General features: G+C 34.5%; 1 protein-coding gene across 1 annotated transcript in view; it reads left to right on the top strand.

The window, feature by feature from the left end:
- LOC114333100 (synaptotagmin-12) overlaps positions 1–19636 on the top strand; it is a 175515-nt gene extending 155879 nt beyond the window's left edge. Inside the window, exons 9-10 of the mRNA XM_028282931.2 lie at positions 6221–6340; positions 17140–19636. Of these exons, the coding sequence (XP_028138732.2) occupies positions 6221–6340; positions 17140–17349 (330 nt within the window). The 3' untranslated portion in view covers positions 17350–19636. The remainder of the gene's footprint in view (positions 1–6220; positions 6341–17139) is intronic.
- Positions 19637–22692: the final 3056 nt, after the last annotated feature.

Genomic DNA, 22692 nt, shown 5'->3' with positions numbered 1-22692 from the left:
TCACGGTAAGTTGGCACTGGCATGTTAAACAGATAGGCCGGATATCTGATGACATCAGGAAGCCGTGAGTAAGTTTGGTGTGGCCTATACGGATTCTTCTTATATTTCTAAGGTCTTGTCTGTGGAGCCAGTGTAAAGTGGCTTATATACTGAGGGCTGGATTGCACGTAAAGATGTATTTAAGGAGCTCCAGTGGGTTTGCCATAATCTCCATGTGAATCTGTACGCTTCTGTTTTCAAATCTTTACAAATTTGGATGTGGGTTGTTGACGTGGTATCTGTTGAAGCCGTTTTGGCATGCTGATCTGTAAGTTCATTGCCAGGTATACCAATGTGAGACGGAATCCATATAAATGTAATCTTAGTGTTTAAGGTAGAAAGGTGGTGGTAACAATGATGGATATTTTGGACAAGAGGATGATCGGTAAATAATTCCTGAATGCATAAAATTGAAGCTAGAGAGTCTGTACAAATGGCAACATTTATGTTCGGGAGGTTAATATTCTTAACAGCCTGTAAGATACTATATAATTCTCCAGTATGTACGCTGCACAGAAGAGGAATTAAAGAAGCACAAATGAGATTGTTTTGAGAGGTGACTGAACAGCCAACCCCTAAATCACTTTTGGAAGCATCGGTATATATTACTTGATCAAAGTGGTTATTGTGTATAATTTCAAAAAAAGCTTTTATCATGAGTTCTTTAGGTGTTTCATATTTATTGAATTTTGTTAAATTTGTGTTAGTTTGAGGGGTCTGCATAATCCAAGGAGGAATTCGATGAAAGGGGATGGGATTTGTCAGTCTAAAATTGATGTCGCTTGTTATTGTGGACAATATAGAAAATATAGGTTTTATTATTGGTGAAGGGGTGGTATAGGTTGTTGTGAATAAACGGTATACAGGATTAAGGGGGTTAGAAGAGACAGATGCAGCATAGGAAAGAAGAAGATATTGCCGTCTAATCCAGAGAGGAGGCTCACAGGCTTCACAGTAGACACTTTCAGATGGACTGGAACGAAATGCACCTAGACATAGTCGAAGGGCTGTGTTATGGATAGAGTTTAAGGAATCCAGATCTCTCTTTGAAGCAGACATATAAGCAATACTACCATAATCTAATTTAGAGCGAATTAGTGCTTTACATACTTTAAGGAGCGACTTTTCATCCGCACCCCAGTGATAGTGAGACAGTGTTTTAAGAATGTTTAATCTTTTGTGGCATGCACTTTTTAAATTGAGAATATGTTGCTTCCAAGAGAGGCGAGCGTCAAACGTCAATCCCAGTATTTTACAATGATCAACTACGGGAAGAAGTGAATCATTTATAAATAGAGGTGTAGGGGGCATTGGAGGCCGTCTACTAAATTTAATAACTTTGGATTTTGTGAGGGATAAAGTTAGTCCCAAAGAGTGGGTCCGACAGATTACTATGTTTATGGCCGCTTGCAAAATTTTAGAACTAGTGGAAGCTGAACGACCGTGACAATATAATATTAAATCATCTGCATAAGCTACATATTTGGTAGGAGATGGTAAATTAAAACAAAGATCACTTATGCCGAGGTTAAATAAGGTAGGGCTTAACACTGAACCTTGAGGGGTGCCATTGGTTTGAGTATAAACAGAAGAGAATACACCATTTACAGAAACTTTGAACGTCCTTTGAGACAAAAAATTTTGTATAAAATAAAATATATTTCCGGTGATATTATGCTGCTTTAACTTGGCGATTATAGCTTGTCGATTAATCGTGTCAAATGCTCCTTTTATGTCAAAAACGACAGCCGTTACTTCATACTTTTCATTTATTGAGCTGGCGATGTCACTTTGTAGAAGGACAAGATTGTCACGAGTGGATCTGTGTCGTCTAAAGCCAGATTGTTCTTTAGGAATAATTTTGTGTTTGTCGAGATACCACATAAGACGTTTATTGATAATTTTTTCAAGTATTTTACACATGGTACAGGTAAGGGATATAGGCCTATAAGAATCAGGGACAGAGGCAGGTAGATCTTTTTTTTTTGATTGGTAATATTATTGACGTTCGCCATTCATTCGGGAATTTGTGGAAAATCCATATTTTATTATATATCTCGAGAAGTTTGTATAGACATGAAGATGACAATTTCTTTAAGAATATGTATGGAAGGCCATCAGGGCCAGCAGCTGTGTTTTTACAGGATTTGAGTGCAGATTTTAATTCGGAATAGGTTATAGGAGAATTCAGATAATTAATATCTTGTGAAACTGGAGAAGAATAAGGAAAGGGTGAAGGAAGAGTAGAGGATACTGGGTTAGGCCCAGATTTGTTGTGAAACTTTTTTTTAAAGTTTTCTGCCAGAACTTTGGTTATCTCCTCATTATCAATGATAACCTTTTGATTAAAAAGGAGATTGGAGATCTTAAGATTAGTTTTTTTGCCCTGTATTTGTCCAATTTTTTTCCAAACTTGGCTTGGGCTACTATTTTCATAATCAAGTATATTAAAATCGGAAATAAGCCACAATTTTACCTAAAAATGATTTTATTAACGTTTCGATGCCCAAGTCGGGTGTCGTTGTCAAAATACAAAATAATACTATACTAATAATAATCAGTATTATTTTGTATTTTGACAACGACACCCGACTTGGGCGTCGAAACGTTAATAAAATCATTTTTAGGTAAAATTGTGGCTTATTTCCCATTTGAATATACTTGATTATAAAAATGCCACAAGAAAATAGCTTCAGAACAATACTATTTTCATTTATGGAGGAGATATATTGTCTCCATGAAGTTTTCTTACTTAATTTAATAATGTATCTAGATTTCGCTCTTGTTTTTTTTTAAGTGCAATAAGGTTCTCCTGACATTTGTTTCTGCTGTAAATTTTTAGAGCAGATTTTTGCTGCTCCACAGCGTTTTCGCAAGAGGAATTCCACCATGGGACACTTTTTCGTTCAGCTGAAATGACTGATTTTCCAATATGTGCTTCAGCAGCAAGGCGAATTGTGTTTGCGAATTGGGTGACGTCCATATCAATGTTATCAGTTAGAGTGAGTTTAGGTAGGCAATAATCAGTTTCACTAATATAATCAGACCAATTACAATTATTTAAGCGCCAAAAACTTCTAGTCAATATTTGAGAATTTGATGTATCTGAGTTGGTTATAAAGATTGGGAAATGATTGCTGTCGTGGAGACCATCAGATGTATGCCATGTTAATGTAGGAGCTAATTTTGGGTCACTAAAGCTTAGATCAATGTTGGAGAAGGTACCAGTAGAAATATTAAAGTGAGTGTGAGAGCCCGTGTTTAACAGACATGTACCCGAGCAATTAATAACATTTTCAACAATTTTACCTCTAGCAAATGTGTGGTTGGAACCCCACAGCACATTATGAGCATTGAAGTCCCCAACAAGTATGTAGGGGCTAGGAAGTTCAAAGATTAAGTTTACCAGCTCTTCCTCTTTGATAGGGTAGTTGGGAGGAACGTATAAATTACAGATTGTAAGTTTATTCGGACACCAGCAAGTTACAGCTATGGCTTCTAATTTAGAAGAGAGTGGAAGATGTGATGAGAAAATATCAGAAGAAATAAAGATAGAAGTGCCTCCACTGGCTCTTATGCAATTAGTTCTTATATAGTGGTACCCCTCGAAGTGTTTTAAATGAGGAAGTTTGGAATTCTTAGCATTGGTTTCTTGCAGACATATAATGTTATGTTTAAATTGTGATGTTAGGTGTTGGATTCTCTCCAGCCTAGGGAAGAACCCATCACAATTCCATTGAATTAGCTTGAAAGGATAACTATTCATTATGAGTGCTGTAATTAGATTCAACATCAGAAGGATTATCGGAAGAGGCACTTACACAGTCTTGTGATTCAGCGAAGGAAGAATGTTGTCTTAATTTTTTCAAGATTCTGGTGATACGGTTGTTTTTTAGTGATCGTTCCTTTGTAGCTGTGTAGAGCTGAGATAAGTCGTTTTGAATGCCATCTATGTCAGAGGAAAATTTTTGAGCTTCTTGTAGTGGCGTCGGACATCCAAAAGAATTCTCAAGAAAAGCAATAAGTTGAGTTGAATTAAGTGTAAAATTAGCCGGATTATCTTTGTAAACTGTTTCTATACAAGAAATACAATCAGGCCCCATTGAATAATCTGATCGATGATTAGATTTGGACTTTTTATTGGCTGGTCTGGCTGGCATCGTGAATAACGGAGGGGTTAAAGAAGTTGATTGGGAAAGAGCAATGGAGGGAGAGAGAATGGTAGGAGTATCAAGAGAACTATCATTGGGGTGTCCTCTTTTTTGTCCTACAGTCAATATGGGTTTTGTATTAGTTGGAGGAGGGATGAATAGGTCCGTAATGGCAGCCGAGGAAGGTGTGTCGTTAACGGAGATGGATTCAATTTCTGAAGAAGGAAGTTCTTTTGATGTAGTTAAAGAGTCAGCTGAAAGTGAAGATAAGGGAGAAGCATTAGCCGAAATAAGTGTGTGGTCTGGTCCACTGGGGACTTTAGGGCAAGAATCCGCGGTGTGTTCCGTAACTTTACAATGAAAACACTCTAGCCTGTCAGTGGATACAAATATTCTTGTGGAAGTATTTTCATGATTGGTTAGCAGAGAAGTTTGCACTTCGAAGTCCTCCTTGTCAGGGAAAACAAATATAACCCTACGAAAACTCATGATATGAGCATATTGATCATCCGATGTTCCGCATTTAACAAAAGTAACAGGTGCTGCTAGCTGTAAGCCAATATCTTTTAGAGACTGTTCTATCAGTGAATGAGGGATGGAAGGACATACATTAGAAATAAGGATCCTTTTGGCTGGAGAAATTAGCCTGCGGATAGGGACGATGGTGGAATTAATTGTGATATGTGATGTATTTTTCAATAGTTTATCAACGATGTCGGTCGACGTGAGGAAAATGCAAATTCGATTGTTCGGTATGCGAGACGCAAAAGTAATATTTTTTGGCTGAACTATTTCACCAATGGCTTTAATATATTCAAACAAAACGGTATTTGGAATGGAATGCATGACAACAGCTTGTTCCCTTTTAGGAAACGAAGGGGGAGGAGGCCTGGAGAGTGTGGCAGCGACATAAAATTTTGGGATGGAATTAGGGGTATTTTGTGTAGATGTAGTTGGTTGTGTGTTGTTCATAATGTGTGAAGTCCTGGTTACCAAGACCATAACACAATATGTGAGAGTACCCACAGACCCTTTCGCAAATTGGAAAGGAAAAAAAGGATCTCAAAGGATCTCACCTGACTTCTCCGGATTTTCACTGTTTTTATCTTAATTACACCAATACGGACAGGAATACAACTATTAGCAATATCCTCAGTTGTTACATTCTTCCTTGCAAAATATTTAGCTTTCAAATCCCCAATCAATGCTAAAAACCAACAATTTTTCAGAGAACTTTGAAAAATTATATTTAAGTATTGACGTTTATTTGACGTATGGATAAGCCAGTTTTTATCGAGATATTTTGAACATTTCCAAAACCGATACACATTTGTAATTAGTTAAGTATGTAAGCTAGCGAAAAAGTACTAAGACGCAAAAAAGGTTTAAAATCATTTTGTTCAATTGATGGTACCACAACAATAATTTAATTGGAATGTATACAAATATTTGGAGGGATTTAGGGGAACAAAACCCCCATAAAACTTTTATGGGGTCACAAATTCCACAGTTTTTGTTAAGATGTTCCTGCCATAAGAAAGCCACATGTCCATTTTCAATTTAAAATCTCAGTTTTCGATATATTGGAAAAAATCGATTTTCATTTTGTAACTTAAAAGGGCTGTAGCTTTCTTTATGTATATATTTGTACTAAGGTATGTTAGTTTCAATCGAACTGTTTTTGGTCTCAGAATATGTGATTTAATTTATGTTAATCTTCTTTGTGTTTGTATAGTGTAGGCTTAATTAATAGAAGAATATCCTGCTATTTTTTTAAACTACACTAGATTTCAAAAGAAGACTATAATATTAATGTAATTTGTCGACGAAAGGTAAAAAGCCTTAAGTAATACAAGGCAGGAACCAAAACTGTTTCACTAGGCACAGCAATCTATCGCGCGAGCTGTTATGAACATCATACATGAGATATTTCCTGAGATTTGATGTATATTTTTTACCATTAGTACTAATTTTTTCTTGTTGATTTAAAATCAAATAATTTGGCTATAAAACAAAATTGACTTTTGTAGGTGTACTTAATGCAACAAAATAAGAAAATTAATAAGAAAAAGACTTCAGTGAAAAAAGGAGAAAAATGCCCAATATTCAATGAAGCTATGATGTTTAGTGTGCCTGCACATACTTTATCGGTAAGTAACACTATTTTTCTATTATGCGTTAATGATATGTCAACACATTCACCTGATACTATCCTTCACCCACCAAACATATTACCACAATACCATAGTCATTTCTATTAGAATTATCTAGCTATTCTTCTAGCCTTTCCAGGTGTGTCCAAACTTAGGTGTATTAAGGGTCAGATTTTGTTATTCGGGGGTTTTTGGGGTCGCTGAAGATTAATACGCCATCATAACCGATCACTGAAGCACCTGATGCCCAGATTCACTGCTAAGGCACGTAAGCTGATTATTTCATCAATAAATTTATCCAGACAGATTACTCGGAGGTTTTTGGGGTTGCTGAATAAGAATACGCCATCGAAACCGACCCCTAGTGCACCTGCTGCCCAAAAACCTTCCACATTCCAGAAGATGTCACGCCTTAGGAGTGACCTTGGGGACCAGATGGTCCGAGGGTCAGTCTCATGGCGTATTCGTATTTAGCGTCTCCAAAAACCGCCTAGTATTCTATTTTCATGCATTCAGTGCCGAAAATCTTCGAAACTCCAGAAGATGACGTTCCTTAGCAGTGACGGTGGTCACCGGGAGTCTGTTCTGATGGCGTATTCGTGTTCAGCAACACCAAAAACAACCGTGTAATCTGTTTGCATCAATTTAGTGCTGAAAACCCTCGAAACTCCAGAAGATGATGTCCTTCAGCAGTGATACTTGTCACCAGGTGCTCTGGGGGGTCGGTTCTGATGGCGTAGTCGTGTTCAGCGTCTCCAAAAACCCCCGAATAACAAAATTTGGCCCTTAATATATTTATTTTGACATGTTTATGCACTTTTGGATGCATTTTCTGCAACTCAATATGCAATTATGCATTTCCACCCGTTTTTCTATAGTAGACTTTTTTCCTAATATCATCCTGAACGCAATACAAAAAGTTACTAGTCTCTACGTGATGTATTTAAAAATCGATTTATTCTGGTGTTTTTAGTGCTAAATACCCTGGTCCATATATCTGTAGGTACGATTCTTTCATACTGCTCAACCACGATATTCTACGTCTCCCTATGCTCCTTTTTCCTTGAATCTTTCCCTTCCTACTCAATTGAAGCAAGTTGCATCTCTCTCCATGTATAATATGTCCGAGATATTCCAATTTTATTGCTTTGATGGCATTTAAGATTTCCATTTGTTTACTAATCTTTCTCAGAACCTATTTGTTTGTGACATGTTCTGTCCACGATTCTTCTGGACACCTACAGCTCGAATGATTCCAGTTTTTTTAATTGATGCTGCATTCAAGGTCCAAGCTTCCATTCTATAAAACAAAGTCGAGAAAACGTAGCACCTAGCCAACCTAACTCTTAGCTCTAACTTCAATTCTCTTGTGCAGAACACTATTCACTGATTTTGATTTCCTGGAAGTAATCATATGTTGAGGTGATCATTGTTCCAAGATATGCATATTGGTATGTCCGTTCAACATTGGTTTCGTTTATAAAAATATTCTCGTTATTTCTTTAAGTTTGTAATATTCTCATAAATTTTGTCTTCTTGGCGTTTATTTGAGACCGTATTATCGTCTATAATCCGCTATTCTGGTCACCAGGCTCTGGAGATCCTCAATATTTTCGGCTAAGATATCAGTGTCATCAGCATATTCGTGACCCGTCAAAATAGCCCGTAAACAAAATAGCCCCGACAAAATAGATCGCACACAAAATAGCCCCGGTCAAGACAACCCCGGCTAAAACAGCCCCGGCGACAACACCCCCAATAAAAAGTTTTACCTTTTAACGGAGTACCATTTATTTTAAATCACTAGTCTAATTGGGAAATAGCACCAATTTAACTTAAAAAAATTATTTTATTAACGGTTCGACTTTCACTTCGGACGTCGTTGTCAAAATACAAAATATTAATAAATTAAACAAAAATGTTGTTGCTTAGTAAAAAAATTCTTCTAATAATTTAATTTAATCTGACTCATTCATATCGTCAATTCAGACATACAGGATGGTGCAAATGAAAGGAATAAATTCGTTATTTCGTAAACAGGCGATGTTAAGGAAAAATCCTAAAACAGGTCGTTTATTTTTAAATTACGATATTTTAGTATATATCGCACTAATAATACAATAGTGTCGTAACTCAAAATGTTTCGAATCTGACACAACACTATATTCAGACGTAAAATTCAATTCACTACAAGTCAATAAAACCGTCGTTTTAATAGTGCAAAAAATGAATAAGAGATGGCGCCATAAGACGTTATTCATGACTGACCGACTGTCGTTATCGCCCCCACAATATTGCGCCATTTTTAGTTGCGGCCACCAGTGATCGGGAACGTACGTGTTGCTTTGCTCATCATTTTGAGTTTCCACGTTATTGCTGAATCAGATATGTAATTTTCATATCTATATTTTGAGTTATTGCATTCTTGTTGATTTGAACCTAACCATAACATTGTTGCTTTTCTACTTATAACACTATTACTGATCAGTATTAGTGTGTCTTCCGAACAGTAAGGTTGGTTTTGTTACACGCGCTTAATTACTTTTTGCTCGAATTTAGGCAGGTAGATATTTTATTTTGGTTTGTTATTTCATAAACCCATAGTTAAGGTAAGTACAAGTTTTTTAATATTATAATGAGTAACTCTTCCGACGGGGGTACTCCCCCGTCCGGAAAAGACCCACCAGATGAGAAAGATATACAAGGCGAAATGGAAATTGATAATAAAATATATAATTTAGACAACAAATATATTTCGACAGACATCGGACCGTACTATGTTATCGTTGAACCGGTTGATCAAAAAAGTCATTTATCGGCTGTTAAAGTTGGGCACTATTTATTTAAAAATACTACTTTTAACACACATGTTATTGACATAAAATTAGTCGGGAGAAATAAAGTAAAAATTATTTTTAAATCTTATAATATTGCTAATGCCATTATAGGACATAAATTAATAAAAGATAACAATTTGATCGCGTATATACCTATTTTTTTCAACCATAAAAAGGCAATTATCAGACAAATTGACACATTTTTGTCCGAAAAGTATATAATGGAGAATATCGAAAGTGAACATAAAGTTGTAGATGTAAAAAGAATGAAACGTAGGATAGTTGATTCTGATAATGAGACACAGTTTTTCCCTAGGCAAATGATCGTCTTGGCGTTTTTAGGAAATAGTTTGCCAAAATTTGTTAAAATTGATTTGGTGAGATTTGCTGTAGAGCCCTACATATATCCTGTAGTTCAGTGTTTCAGGTGCCTTCGATATGGCCACACAGCCAAATACTGTAAAAGCACTACAACTAAATGTAAAAAATGTGGTCAAACCCACGATGAAAATGATGATACCGATTGCACTTCTGACACTTACTGCATATACTGTGAAAAGCATGACCATCAGTCCGTATCAAAAATTTGCCAGAAATACCAGGAACAATTAAAAATTAAAAAGATCATGTCTGAAAAAAATGTATCATTTAAAGAAGCTGAAGTTATTGTAAGAAATCCGTCTTACGCTAAAATAGTAACACATAATAATTTCGATATTTTAAATAATTTAAACAATTTCCCTGAGCTGAATGGTAATATTGACACGAACAATTCCCCCTCCACGAGTAATAAAAATTGGGTACCACGTCCTCATTACCAACAGCCGAAAAAGCGCAAAGTAAGTTCGCCCCTTTCAGTTAACAAACCCCCTTCATTTAAACTTAAAAATACCGCTTCAAACCCTATCATTCCTAATCCACATAGAGAAGCTTTCCATTCATACAAAGAAAAATTAGAATCACAGATACTGCAGAAACTTCCTTCTATTTTTGAAAATATACTTAAAAAATTTAATTTGGTAAACCCAGATCCACTAGTTATCCAGGAAACACAAACAGAACTCAGAACAATCTTAGATACGATACAATACAATGATAGTGATAGTGACTAAAATTATTATTAAGTAGATGATAAATATATTGCAATGGAACTGTAACTCCATTACAAAAAACAAAGCTAATCTTATTAATTTTCTAAACGATCACGCTGTTAAATTTGATTTAATTATGCTTAACGAAACTTGGTTATCTAAAAAGAAAATATTTCATTTACCAACTTACAATATATTACATGTAGATCGAACTGATGGATTCGGAGGCACTGCCATACTTATTAAAGATTCCCTATGCTATCATGAAATTTCAATTCGTAAAAACTTTAATTCCAAAATAGAAGTATGTGCAGCATACATCGATGACCTTAAGATATCCTTAGCCTCCATTTATAAAGCTCCCAACATAAAAGCAACTAAGACTGACTGGAATAATCTTTTTTCACAACTACAGGGTGATGTCATTATATTATATGCGGTGATTTTAACTGTCATCACAGTCTTTGGGGCTCTACAATAGATAACTCACAAGGAAATCGACTTGTAGAAGCTATAGAAGAAACTAACCTAATTATTTTAAACGACGGACGACCTACTAAGATAGTCAGACCTAACGAAAGACCTTCTGCCATAGATCTTACCTTTGTCTCACCTAGCCTTTTAAGTTTATCTGAATGGAATCCTCTGAATGATACACTTGGCTCAGATCATCTCCCTATCCATATTACTATATCTCGGGAATATACCCCCACTAACAAAACACCTTCTAGAAAATGGATTGAGTCTTCAGCTGACTGGACGCTTTTTCAAAACCTAATCGAAACACAAATATATAACAATAACAGTAATAATAACTCCTTTGATTTTTTTATGAAAGTAATAAATGATGCAGCTTCTAAGTCAATGAAATCTCGTTCAGGTAACAGTAAAAAACCTCCAAATCCTATTTGGTGGGATAATGAATGCACTTTAATTGTTAATGATAGAAAAGACGCATACCATGAATATAAAATTACCACGAATTATGAAAATTACCTCAAGTTTAAGCATATTCAGGCCAAAGCTAAATTACTTTTTAAACAAAAGCAACAACTATGCTGGAAAAATTTTATTAACAAATTAAAAAAAAATACCCCAATATCAAAAATTTGGAGTTTTATAAAAAAAATATCGAACAAAAACTCAACTTTTAAAAAACATCCTCTATCTGAATAACTAATAAACCAAATTTTTGATATTGTAGCACCTAGTTTTGCGCCAAATATGCTTGAAGGTCCGAACGAGAAAATTGGCAGCCACTACATGGATGCACCTTTTGATATAACAGAACTTGAAGCTTCAATTAAGACCTCTAGATGTACTGCTCCGGGTAATGATTATGTTACATATGACATTATTAAAAATCTTCCTTAAGTTGCTAAAAATTTTATACTAAATATATACAATGATTGGTGGGTGAATTCAAACTATGTTGAGTATCTCAAACAAATTACCATTTGTTTAATTTTAAAACCTACTAAAGATAGAAATATGCCTTCCTCTTATCGCCCTATATCTTTAATGTCATGTATAACTAAAACGTTCCAAAGAATGATAAAAACAAGACTGGAGTGGTACATCGAGTATAACAATATCTTACCTAATACTCAATACGGTTTTAGAAGGGGATATGGTACTTTGGATGCAGTAACTCATTTAGTAAATGACATCCAGATTGCCTTTTCTGGCAACAAGTATCTAGCTTGTTTATTCCTAGATATAAAAGGGGCTTACGACTCTGTAAATATAAATATACTTAAACAGAAAATGGTTAAGATTGGTCTTAGCGAAACGACTGCTCTAAATATATTGCAACTATATTTTTCTAGACATGTCTATATTAGAGACCATAGAAATGTGTTACATGGTCCAAGGGTTGTTTATCATGGGTTGCCACAGGGATCCGTACTTAGTCCTATACTCTTTAATATATATTCTGCCAATATTCATTCACTATTTCATAATTCCGTAAATTGCATACAATATGCAGATGATATCTGTATATACACCATCCAAAATAGTTATGAAGCATGCACTGAGGCTCTTGATAATATTATGCATAAGGTAAGTACATGGACAGAAGAAACTGGTATGACCCTTTCAACAGAAAAATGCTCTATTGTGTTTTTTACCAGGCATAGACTACGTGCACCAGAGAGATTAACTCTGTGTGGGCGTACCTTGTCGGTAGTTAAAGAGTTTAAGTATTTAGGTATCATTGTTGACACCAAGTTACTATGGTCGAGTCACATACGTCACTTAATAAACAAATGTGAGAAAGGCTATAATTTGCTTAGGTGTGTAACAAATCGAAGTTGGGGCGCAGCTACTGGTATAGCTTTATTGTTTTATAGAGCCTATGTGCGGTCTATCATTGACTATGGATGTTGTTTATACGGATCTGCTTGTAACATCAATCTAAACAAAATAAACAGAGTTTAATATAAATGTCTTAGAACTTGCATAGGTGGAATGATATCATCACCGGTGAAAGCAATACTGGCAGAATGTAATGAATTGCCTTTGGATTTGCGTCGGCAGCTATTATCACAAAATTATCTTTTAAAACTAAAATCCTTAGAGTCAAACATGATCAACAAATTAAGTGATATTGCAAAAGAAGATTTAACAAACCGCTTTTGGAAATTAAAGAATTCTCCTCCACTAGCAGAAGCTTTCGTTGAGACCAATGCTGATCACATGTCTTTTGGTAAAAATAAAACATTGTTTATGTATACCATACCCTATAGATCACTAATAAAACCACACAGAGTCATAATACCCAATTATACAGAATACCATCATATAAATCACACCCTTCTAAAATCCATATTAGGTGGATTAGTCAATAAGCCATTTATATATACAGATGGATCAAAAACAAAACACGGAGTTGGTTGTGGAGTTTTTATCCAAAATACAAAACAATCATTTATGTTTAAATTACCATCAATATGTAGCATATATACTGCTGAACTTATAGCAATTTGGAAGGGCATTACTTGGTTAACATCAAATAATTTACGAGATGGAGTAATACTAACTGATTCTAAGTCTGCATTGGAGTCAATAAAAAGCATAAAATTTGAAAGAATGAAATGTTCTATATTATGCAATTTAAAAAATTTGATAGCAGATTTAAATATAACATTTGTATGGGTCAAAGGTCATACAGGTATACTAGGTAATGAAAAAGCTGATAGTTTGGCTAAGGAAGCAGTACTTAACGGAGTTCTTTGTAATATTTATACATTACCAGACGTCTTTCATTTGATAAAAAATAAAATAAGATTAAAATGGGAACGACAGTGGGAAAATACTGTAGAAAACTCACAAAATACCTACTTTAAAATACATCCTACCCTACCATCCCCACCTCTATATATTTTCAACTACCCTACTTCAAAATTCTTTTCGGCAAGTGTTTTTCGACTTAAAACAAATCATGGGCGATTTCCATCGCACCTTGCTAAGCTGGGCATTATACAGTCCTCGGCCTATAGTTGTGATCAGAACTCTTACGGAGATCTAAATCATATATTTTTCGGCTGCAAAAAACATTTAAAAAAATCCAATGATTTAATTCGTACACTTATTCAAATGAAATATTTTCTTCCATTAAATCTCACACACATTTTGTTAGCTGCCAATAAAAACACCTTGGAACTTTTAGTAAATTTTATTAAAGAAAATAAAATACAAATTTAAAACGGCATAACCCACATCTCTGTAGTTATACTATAAGAAAATTCCTTTTACAACTTTCTGTGGCAAATGGACTTGATTCCATGCCATTATCTTTCCACACACACACACACACACTATTACTGATTTACATAAGCACGTTTTAAAATAATATTTTTACTAACGACACTATTATTGGTTCAGTTCATTATTTTTGACATGCTACACTATTGTTGAATCATAACTTTAAACCATTTTTTTGTTGTTTGTAAAACATTTATTAATCATTATCTATTTTTCAGTCAACATACAGGAATAACGCATTTAAAATTTACAGCAGTGTTAATAAAAAAGCTTACTAAATACTTTATAAAATATTTATAAAATACTTTATAAAATATAAATATTTTATAAATTTAGAGTTACCACACTCTTCGTGACATTCTTGTTCATTTCGTCAATAACCTATGTTAATAATTACTTAGTTCATTTTTAAGGGGACGATTAATAGCAACAAGTGATCGTGGGCGATTACTTGTTGCTATGGCAATAAATGTTGAGGATCACGAGCAGGAAAACTCTTCACCGTCGTTATTCCCACTGGTGAGGACAAATAATGAACCTGGTGCCCAGATAGAGAACAGTGACGTTACGAAAGTACAACCGGCACCTATACCTTCACCATTTACGAGTCATCAAAGTACTTCAAGAAATTGACGTAAACAGTGACCTTTAGTAAGGTCAGTAATGTTAAACCTACTACAGAATCCAACCAAAGGCAATATCACATTTCACCGGTGCACTCAGACCAGAGCGACTTTGATTCCGATGATTCCGACGGAAATCCGCATTTCGTTCCTGTTGTGCAAAGGAAAACCTATAGTTTGTTTCGATGTCGAACAGTAAAACCATCAAGTAGCTCTTCCTCAAGAGCTCTTCCTCAAGAAGCTCTTCATCAAGTAGCTCTTCTACTAGTAGCTCTTGTAAAACGCAGAGAACATGGCAAATTACGCGGGAAACATGGCAAACAACATACTGTGCAACCGGAGATCTATGAAGGTGTCAAACATTTTATAAACGCTATACCACGCGTCGAACTACATTACCTTAGAGCTCAGACGTCACGGGAATATATCCAGTCTGACAAGTCTAGCTGATTTATATCGAGACTACAAAGATAAATGTACAGAAGAAAACTTCAAATCATTTGCGTCTGCAACTACCTTTAATCGCATTTTTACTAAAGATTTTAACATCTCCCTCCATACACCAAAAAAGATCATTGTGATCTTTGTGAAAATTTCAAAAATGCTGAAGAGGATGAAAAAAACAGTATTGTTGTGACGTACGAAAATCAATTGAAAGAAAAAGAACCGTCCAGAAAGGAGAAAGAAAAAGACAAAAATGCTAACATAGATTTAACAATATTCGCCGTATATGACTTACAAGCTGTGCTGCCAGTACCTAAAGGATAAGTTTCACTATTTTTTTATAACAGTAGAATTAACTGTTTTAATTTTACAATGAGCGACAAAGAGTCCGCAAAATTTCCCAAAAACTGACGTAAACCGCAGAAAAAAATTAGTAAATCAAATTGTAGTAACACAAACTATTTCATAAATAATGTCATAACTAAAAATAATATTTCATTTCGAACATTTTGCTTAGAACAATACCGTTTTAACTCAAAATTCTTAAATAACTTCACTGACAGTATTTTTATTTAACTAAGGGCCGGTTGTTCGAACGCTAATCAAGAAGTTAATTATAATCAATCATTTATTGTAATCAATTTTCTTGATGGGAATCAAATCGCGACATAAAAAATACATGTAAAACACTAATCAGTTATTGATTGTAGGTAAAACAGTAATTAAAATATAGCCGCAGCTCTTAAATTATTAAAAATTGCTTATAATTATTATTGATTTGTAAGTAAAAACAAGAAATTAACATCAGAAAGAGTTTAATTATGTTTTATTTTAAATTAAAACTAAAATAATAAAATAAATCAGTCAACATAACCTCAAAATGCGACATCTGTCAGAAGTACGCTTAATCAAATATAATTGTAATTAAATATTTGATAATGATCAGTTTTGATTAGCGTTCGAACAACCGGCCCTAAGAGTACAAAGAAACTTCCTCTAATATTAACTAGAAACACGTTATGCATTAATTTTTTGTTTACCTGCAATAGGAAATGGGTAATGAGTTTTTCGTTGATTCTGAAAAATCATCTTTTTTGAGTTACGACACTATTGTATTATTAGTGCGATATGTCATACTAGTGACGTCATCCATCTGGGCGTAATGACGTAATCGATGATTTTTTTAAATGAGAATAGGAGTCGTGTGCTAACTCATTTGAAAGTTTATTTAATTCTCTATTCAGTAATATAAACATTTACATAATTATTTACACAAGGTGTCCAAAAACTCTTTTTAATTTAAATTATTTGACAAAAAAAACAAGAATGTATGTAATTAATTTAATTCAAAATACATTTTACTGCTGTCAGAAATCAGACAAAAATGTTTATATCACAAATAAACATTCATTTTCGCTTAAATTAAATCTTCAAACTTCCAAGAAGCAGTTGGCTTACGGAAGCTGGTTTGAACATTGAATTTAATCGAAAAGCAGAACACATTCAATCGAAACAGAAGACAGCGTTCGAGTCTATGAAAAGACCATTTTTATTTAATGTAGTTAAGATAAACATCTGAATAGAGGATAACTACCATTTCCGAAAAAATTTATTTTTAAGGAATTATTTCATGACAAATTCTGAAGGGAGTTTTTTGTCGGGGCTTTTTTGTCGGGGCTATTTTATCGGGGCTATTTTTTCGGCAGGCTATTATTCCGCGGCTATTTTGTCTGCAGGCTATTTTGGCGGAGTTATTTTGTGTGCGGGATATTATGTCGGGGCTATTTTGTCGGAGCTTTTTTGATGGGGCTATTTTTACCGGGTACCCAGCATATTATATTAAATTTAATGTTTTTGATGTGGAACTCATTTACCTTTATTACAGCTGTTTCACTCTTAAGAGTTTTTTCAGGATCTCTGCCTTGTAGCCATTAAAAAGAATTGGCGACAACACGCATTCCTGTCTCACCTCACGTCTGATATAAATAAGTATATATTTTTTCATTTTATTAAAACACTGATTATTTTTCCAGACAATCCAATTACGTCTTACAGTAGCAGAAACTACCCTGGACGAATCTTCAAAGGCAATATCAATAGGGCACGTCATCGTGGGTGCTCAAGCAATCGGTAGATCGCTGAGTCACTGGAACCAAATGTTGACTGCGTTAAGAAAGCCTGTTGCCATGTGGCACTCACTCAGAAAGCATCAATCTGACGACCATGCCAAGCCAGATACATAATTTAAAGCTATATAGTAAAACTCTGAGTATAACTGTATTTTTAACCTTGAAAAAGCTTTCAATTCGAAGGAATAAACTGTAAATGAAATTTTTGTGAAGTCTGAAATCTGAACAATATTTTTTTAAATCCTGTTAGTAAATATAGTAGTAACTAGTCCCTACTTCTGTAAATAGCTAAATGTACAAATATATACAGGGTGTCCGGAAAAAAACGAAACAGATGCATTATCAGGAACTGCATACAACCTTTTTGAAAATCCCAGCAATAGGCCAAATTGTGATTAGGGTGACACATTTTTCCGGTTTCTCGACAATTTTACTTTTACCCCAAAGGGAGGATTAGAATCACCAACACATTTTTTAATGGCAATGGGAGGTCAAATCATTTGAATGCCCTTGCAATTCCCTATACATTAGTCCTTAAATTTTTAAATTCGGTTCAATACTTTATTTGATATATTACAAAGAAAGTTAATTTTCAAATTAATACTTTTAGCTGGTTACTTATTTTTTAGTAGACCAAATGGTAAAACCCATGTTGTCCATATTCTGATGTATTTGAGGAGTGATTCGTAGGCAGTCATTGACAATTATTATTCGTTGGTATAAATCTTCAAATCAACGTACGGATGGTGTTTTATAGATTTTACGTTTTAAGTGTCCCCACAAAAAATCCAGGAGAGACAAATCTGGCGACAGAGGAGGTCATTCGATGCTACCTCTCTGCCCAATCCAATGCTATGGAGAATTTTGGCCTAAATATTATTGAACAGTTAATTCATAATTTTTGAAAAATCAAATTATCTTTATCAAATTATCAAGCGCATTAAGTGCATTAACATGAAATCTAGGTCAACCTGTCATAATACTGCAACTTCACTAAGTTCAATTATTACAGGCCCTCCAGTTTCTTTCAGTGTTTTTATTACATTTATTCTCAGCTCCTGAAATTGTTTTATTTACTTCAAAACATACTTCCTATTGTCATATTTATCTTGACGTTGTTCATTAAATCGTTGAGGTGTCATATTGACATATCTACTGTTTATAAAATACAAAGACCCTTCATCTACCTATTCCGAAATATATATAAGTACCATGGTAATAAATTTTCAAAGACTTCAAATTATTACACAACTAATATTCACAAAATACGGAAGAACCTGGGCAAAGAAAGAAATTAAAATATAAACCATTTGCAGTCTAAATCAACTCAATGGCGTCGACTTTGCTAAGTAACAAGACATTTACTCAACACACACACTACACATTACACTAGGTACCTAACTGGAAAAAGTCCACTGTACAATGCCAATGGCCATTAGTTGTCGAGGCATTAAGCTAAATAAACAGATATCCACTAATTAAACAGGTAAATACAGTTTAAAGTTTAATCAAAGAAATAAAATAAACTATTGGACCGAATTTAAAAATTTAAGGATTTTAGAAGGCTTTAAAATGATGTCTTATCTGACCGCCATTGCCATTAAAAATGTTGTGGTTATTTTTACCATGACTGGGGTGAAAGTAAAATAACCGAATATACCGGAAACTGTGTCCCCCTTTAATTAAAAATTGACCTGTCTCTGGGTTTTCCAAAAATGTTGTAGTACTTACCTAATAGTGCCTCTGTTTCTTTTTAGTCCGGCCACCCTATAGGTATATAACAAGTTCACAAATTTACCTTATATGAGAAGAATATCAATCGGTTGAATTTGGAGACAAATGAAATTAAAGATAGAGATAAATCATATTGCTACCCCATCTCTTGATAGGGAAATGCTTCTTATATGGATCCATACGCATCGCAAGTTTCTTTATCCATACATTTAAAAAGTATATGACACAGAAATAGAGAAATAACAATGGTATTGGAACTTGATGATTCTGAAACCAGAATAAATCTACTTAAATACGTAATGGAATAATAAAAAAAGTCTTTCTCTGTGAGAAAAATTAACCACGTGTGTCTAACAGTGACGGTAATAATTAACGTCTCTCTTATTGATTATTATAATATAATCAATTATTGATTTTCTGTAAAATAAATATTTAATTAAAGACTAAAAGGATGGATTTATATATAATTAAAATAAATGTCTAGGTTTGAATTTAATTTTAGGATATTCCTTTACTCCTTTATAACTACTGACATGGATGTTTCAGAACCTTGACTCTGACATGCGGTATGGAATACCGTTGCCTATTCTTCTTTGTTATTAATAGAGATTTGTCTTATATCACTGTATGTATTTGTTTTTTACATCAACTACGGAATGATTCTACACGGCTGTAGAATAAAATACTGCTCCAAATAAAATAAACTTTATTTTTTAAGACAATTATGAACGCACGCAAATTATGAAAAAAATTTTGGAGGTCCTTACAAATTCCTTCATAACCTGAATTACAAAAAAAAACTTGAGTATTGGTAAGTCAAAAATAGCAAAATAATGCTTTTCATTTGAAGGTAGAACAACTGCATAAACTTGCTGCCATACTAATAGCGAAATAATACACTGGACTGCTTTAACTGTAGAAACGTAAACACTGGTATGCGGTACGTGATACCGCAAGAAATATTTACTCAAACATAGGCGTAGGTTAGGAAGGTATATATAGATAAGGAAGGTAATCTAAAGACCGATACTGACGAACTATTGGAAACATGGCGAAACTACTGTGACGAGCTATATAAAAATAACGAGGTGTCAGCAGAACATCAGTGGCCCTCTAACTACCCTAGATAACCTACTGTCTTACTCGCTGAAGTCAAAGATGCAATTAAATCACTAAAGAGAAATAAATCCCCAGGCATTGATTCAATACCAAGTGAAATACTACAGTTACTATGTGGCAAAGGAATACATATCATCCATTCTATCTGTGTCGATATTTGGAATTCAGGAAAATGGCCATCTGATTGGTGCACCTCAATTTATATCCCGCTACACAAAAAAGGAACTACTACCAGATGTGAAAACTACCGCACACTGTCACTAATAACACATGCTAGTAAAATATTGTTGCATATCATCAAAAACATATTAAAAACCTATCTACATTACCAAATACCTCAGGAACAAGCGGGATTTGTAAAGAGTAAAGGTACAAGGGAACAAATCCTGAACCTGAGACAACTTATTGAAAAGTCTAGAGAATTTCAAGTACCTATGATTATATGCTTCGTTGACTAAGCTGGATAAATCTGTGGTCAATTTTAATAGAAATGGGCGCACCAATGCACCTGGTGACACTTATTAAAAATCTGTACCAGTCTAATATAGCGACAGTACGACTAGATCAGAAGTTCTCAAACCAATTCAAGACCGAGAGAGGTGTTAGACAAGGATGCGTGTTGTCACCTGACTTATTTAACATTTATGGTGAACATGTCATGAGGATGGTTTTTGAAAGATGGGCCGGTGGAGTAACAGTAGCCGGTAGGAAAATCTCCAATTTGAGATTTGCTGATGATACTACACTTATAGCAGCAAATGAGCAAAAAATGTTTGATCTTCTGCGAAGAGTTGAGCACGAAGGCAATAAAGTTGGTCTGAAAATCAATAAATCTAGGACAAAAATAATGGTGGTCGACAGATTCGACACTATTCAACTGACTAACATGTTACAGGAATACCAGATAGTAAACACCTTTGTCTCTCTCGGGTCTAGTATAACTAACGATGGCAACTGTGAAGCAGAAGTTCGGAGACGTATTGGTATGGCAAAAAATGCGATGAGTCGCCTAACTAAAGTTTGGAAAGACAGATCTATCTCTCAAAATATCAAGATGAGACTGGTGAATGCCCTTGTATTCTCAATATTTCTATACGGAGCAGAGACTTGGACTCTTCGCGCATGCGAGCGCCAAAAAATTGATGCCTTTGAGATGTGGTGCTGGAGAAAAATACTGCGCATACCATGGACAGCTCATAGGACAAACGTTTCAATTCTAAACCAACTCAATATTAAAAAGAGGCTGTCCACAATATGTCTGCAACAAATTCTGGAATTCTTTGGTCACGTGGTTCGCAGAGGTGACGACAGTTTGGAGAGATTAATCGTTTCTGGAAACGTTCCGGGGAGAAGATCAAGAGGACGATCACCAACTAGATGGTCCGATCAAATAAAGAATTCAGCTGGAAACTCATTCTGCGAAGCTCTTAGAGCAGCTGAAGATAGAGACCAATGGAGAAACATTGTTAGGAATATTGGAAGAAATCACGATCCTCAGTAATGGGGAAACGACAAGAGAGAGAGGCGTAGGTTAAAGACTAAACCATACTAAAACTGCAGCAGTTAGGAGCCGGTATCTACAATTACACACCACTTGATAGCACGCAGAAGGTGTTCTAGAAATGTTTTATAAAACACTTTTGACAACAAAATATATTTTCGGCAAGATACCTATGACATACCGCATGTCAGCGGTTAAGAGTTAAGTCATTGCTGTTTTTAAGATTAGATCAATAACAAATATTATTATTTAAGGATTCGACCAAAAATATAACGAAGCCAAAAAATCAGCGCTTAATAAATATTAAAGTATAATTGAACCTATCCGAAAGATTTCAATACTGAAGTATAAATCCAAATTTTTAAATCTTTTTCTTAATTTAAACATAATCATCCAATTTGACCAGTAGAGTCTTTTGTCACTACTCCAGTAGTTAAAATTTTAAAGTATATATATATATATATATATATATATATATATATATATATATATATATATATATCAATCGGTTTTAAAACGTCTTGCGACGTTGTCCGATGCCTAATTTCCATGACACTCTATCATCCCATTGGCCCTCTCTAAGATCTCTTGCGCTCATCGCCTTCGTTACTCCCTCTCTCCAAGATTTCTTGGGTCTTCCTCTCTTTCTGCGGTTTGGTGGTACCCATTGCATAATTATTTTAGGGAGTCTTGAGTTATCCATCCTCTGGACGTGTCCGTACCATATCAGCTGTTTTCTTTCTATGTCTGTTGTTAGAGAGCCGTCAACCCCCATTCGCTGTCTTATCTCATCATTACGTATTCTCTCTCTGCGTGACACTCCTACTGATCTTCTAAAAGCGTCCATTTCTACTGCCTCCAGTTTTCTTCTGTTGTTTTCGGTTATCCGCCAAGTTTCTGCTCCGTACAATAGACTGCTTTTAATAAGAGATTCGTAGATATTGTGTTTTCTTCTTTTTCCTATTTCATGATTCCACAGTACGCTGTTTAGACAACCTATTGTTTTTCTGGATTGTGTTATTCTTCTCTTTTTAAATAAATTTTAAAGTTAAGTAGGTAGTTATCATAAAAAACCATTGTAATTTTATTTAAAAGAGAGAATA

The sequence above is a fragment of the Diabrotica virgifera genome, chromosome 1 (genome assembly GCF_917563875.1).
Source record: "Diabrotica virgifera virgifera chromosome 1, PGI_DIABVI_V3a".
NCBI classification, from domain to species: domain Eukaryota; kingdom Metazoa; phylum Arthropoda; class Insecta; order Coleoptera; family Chrysomelidae; genus Diabrotica; species Diabrotica virgifera.
The sequence above is the reverse complement of the archived record's forward strand: the minus strand, read 5'-3'. Positions and strand labels throughout refer to the sequence as shown.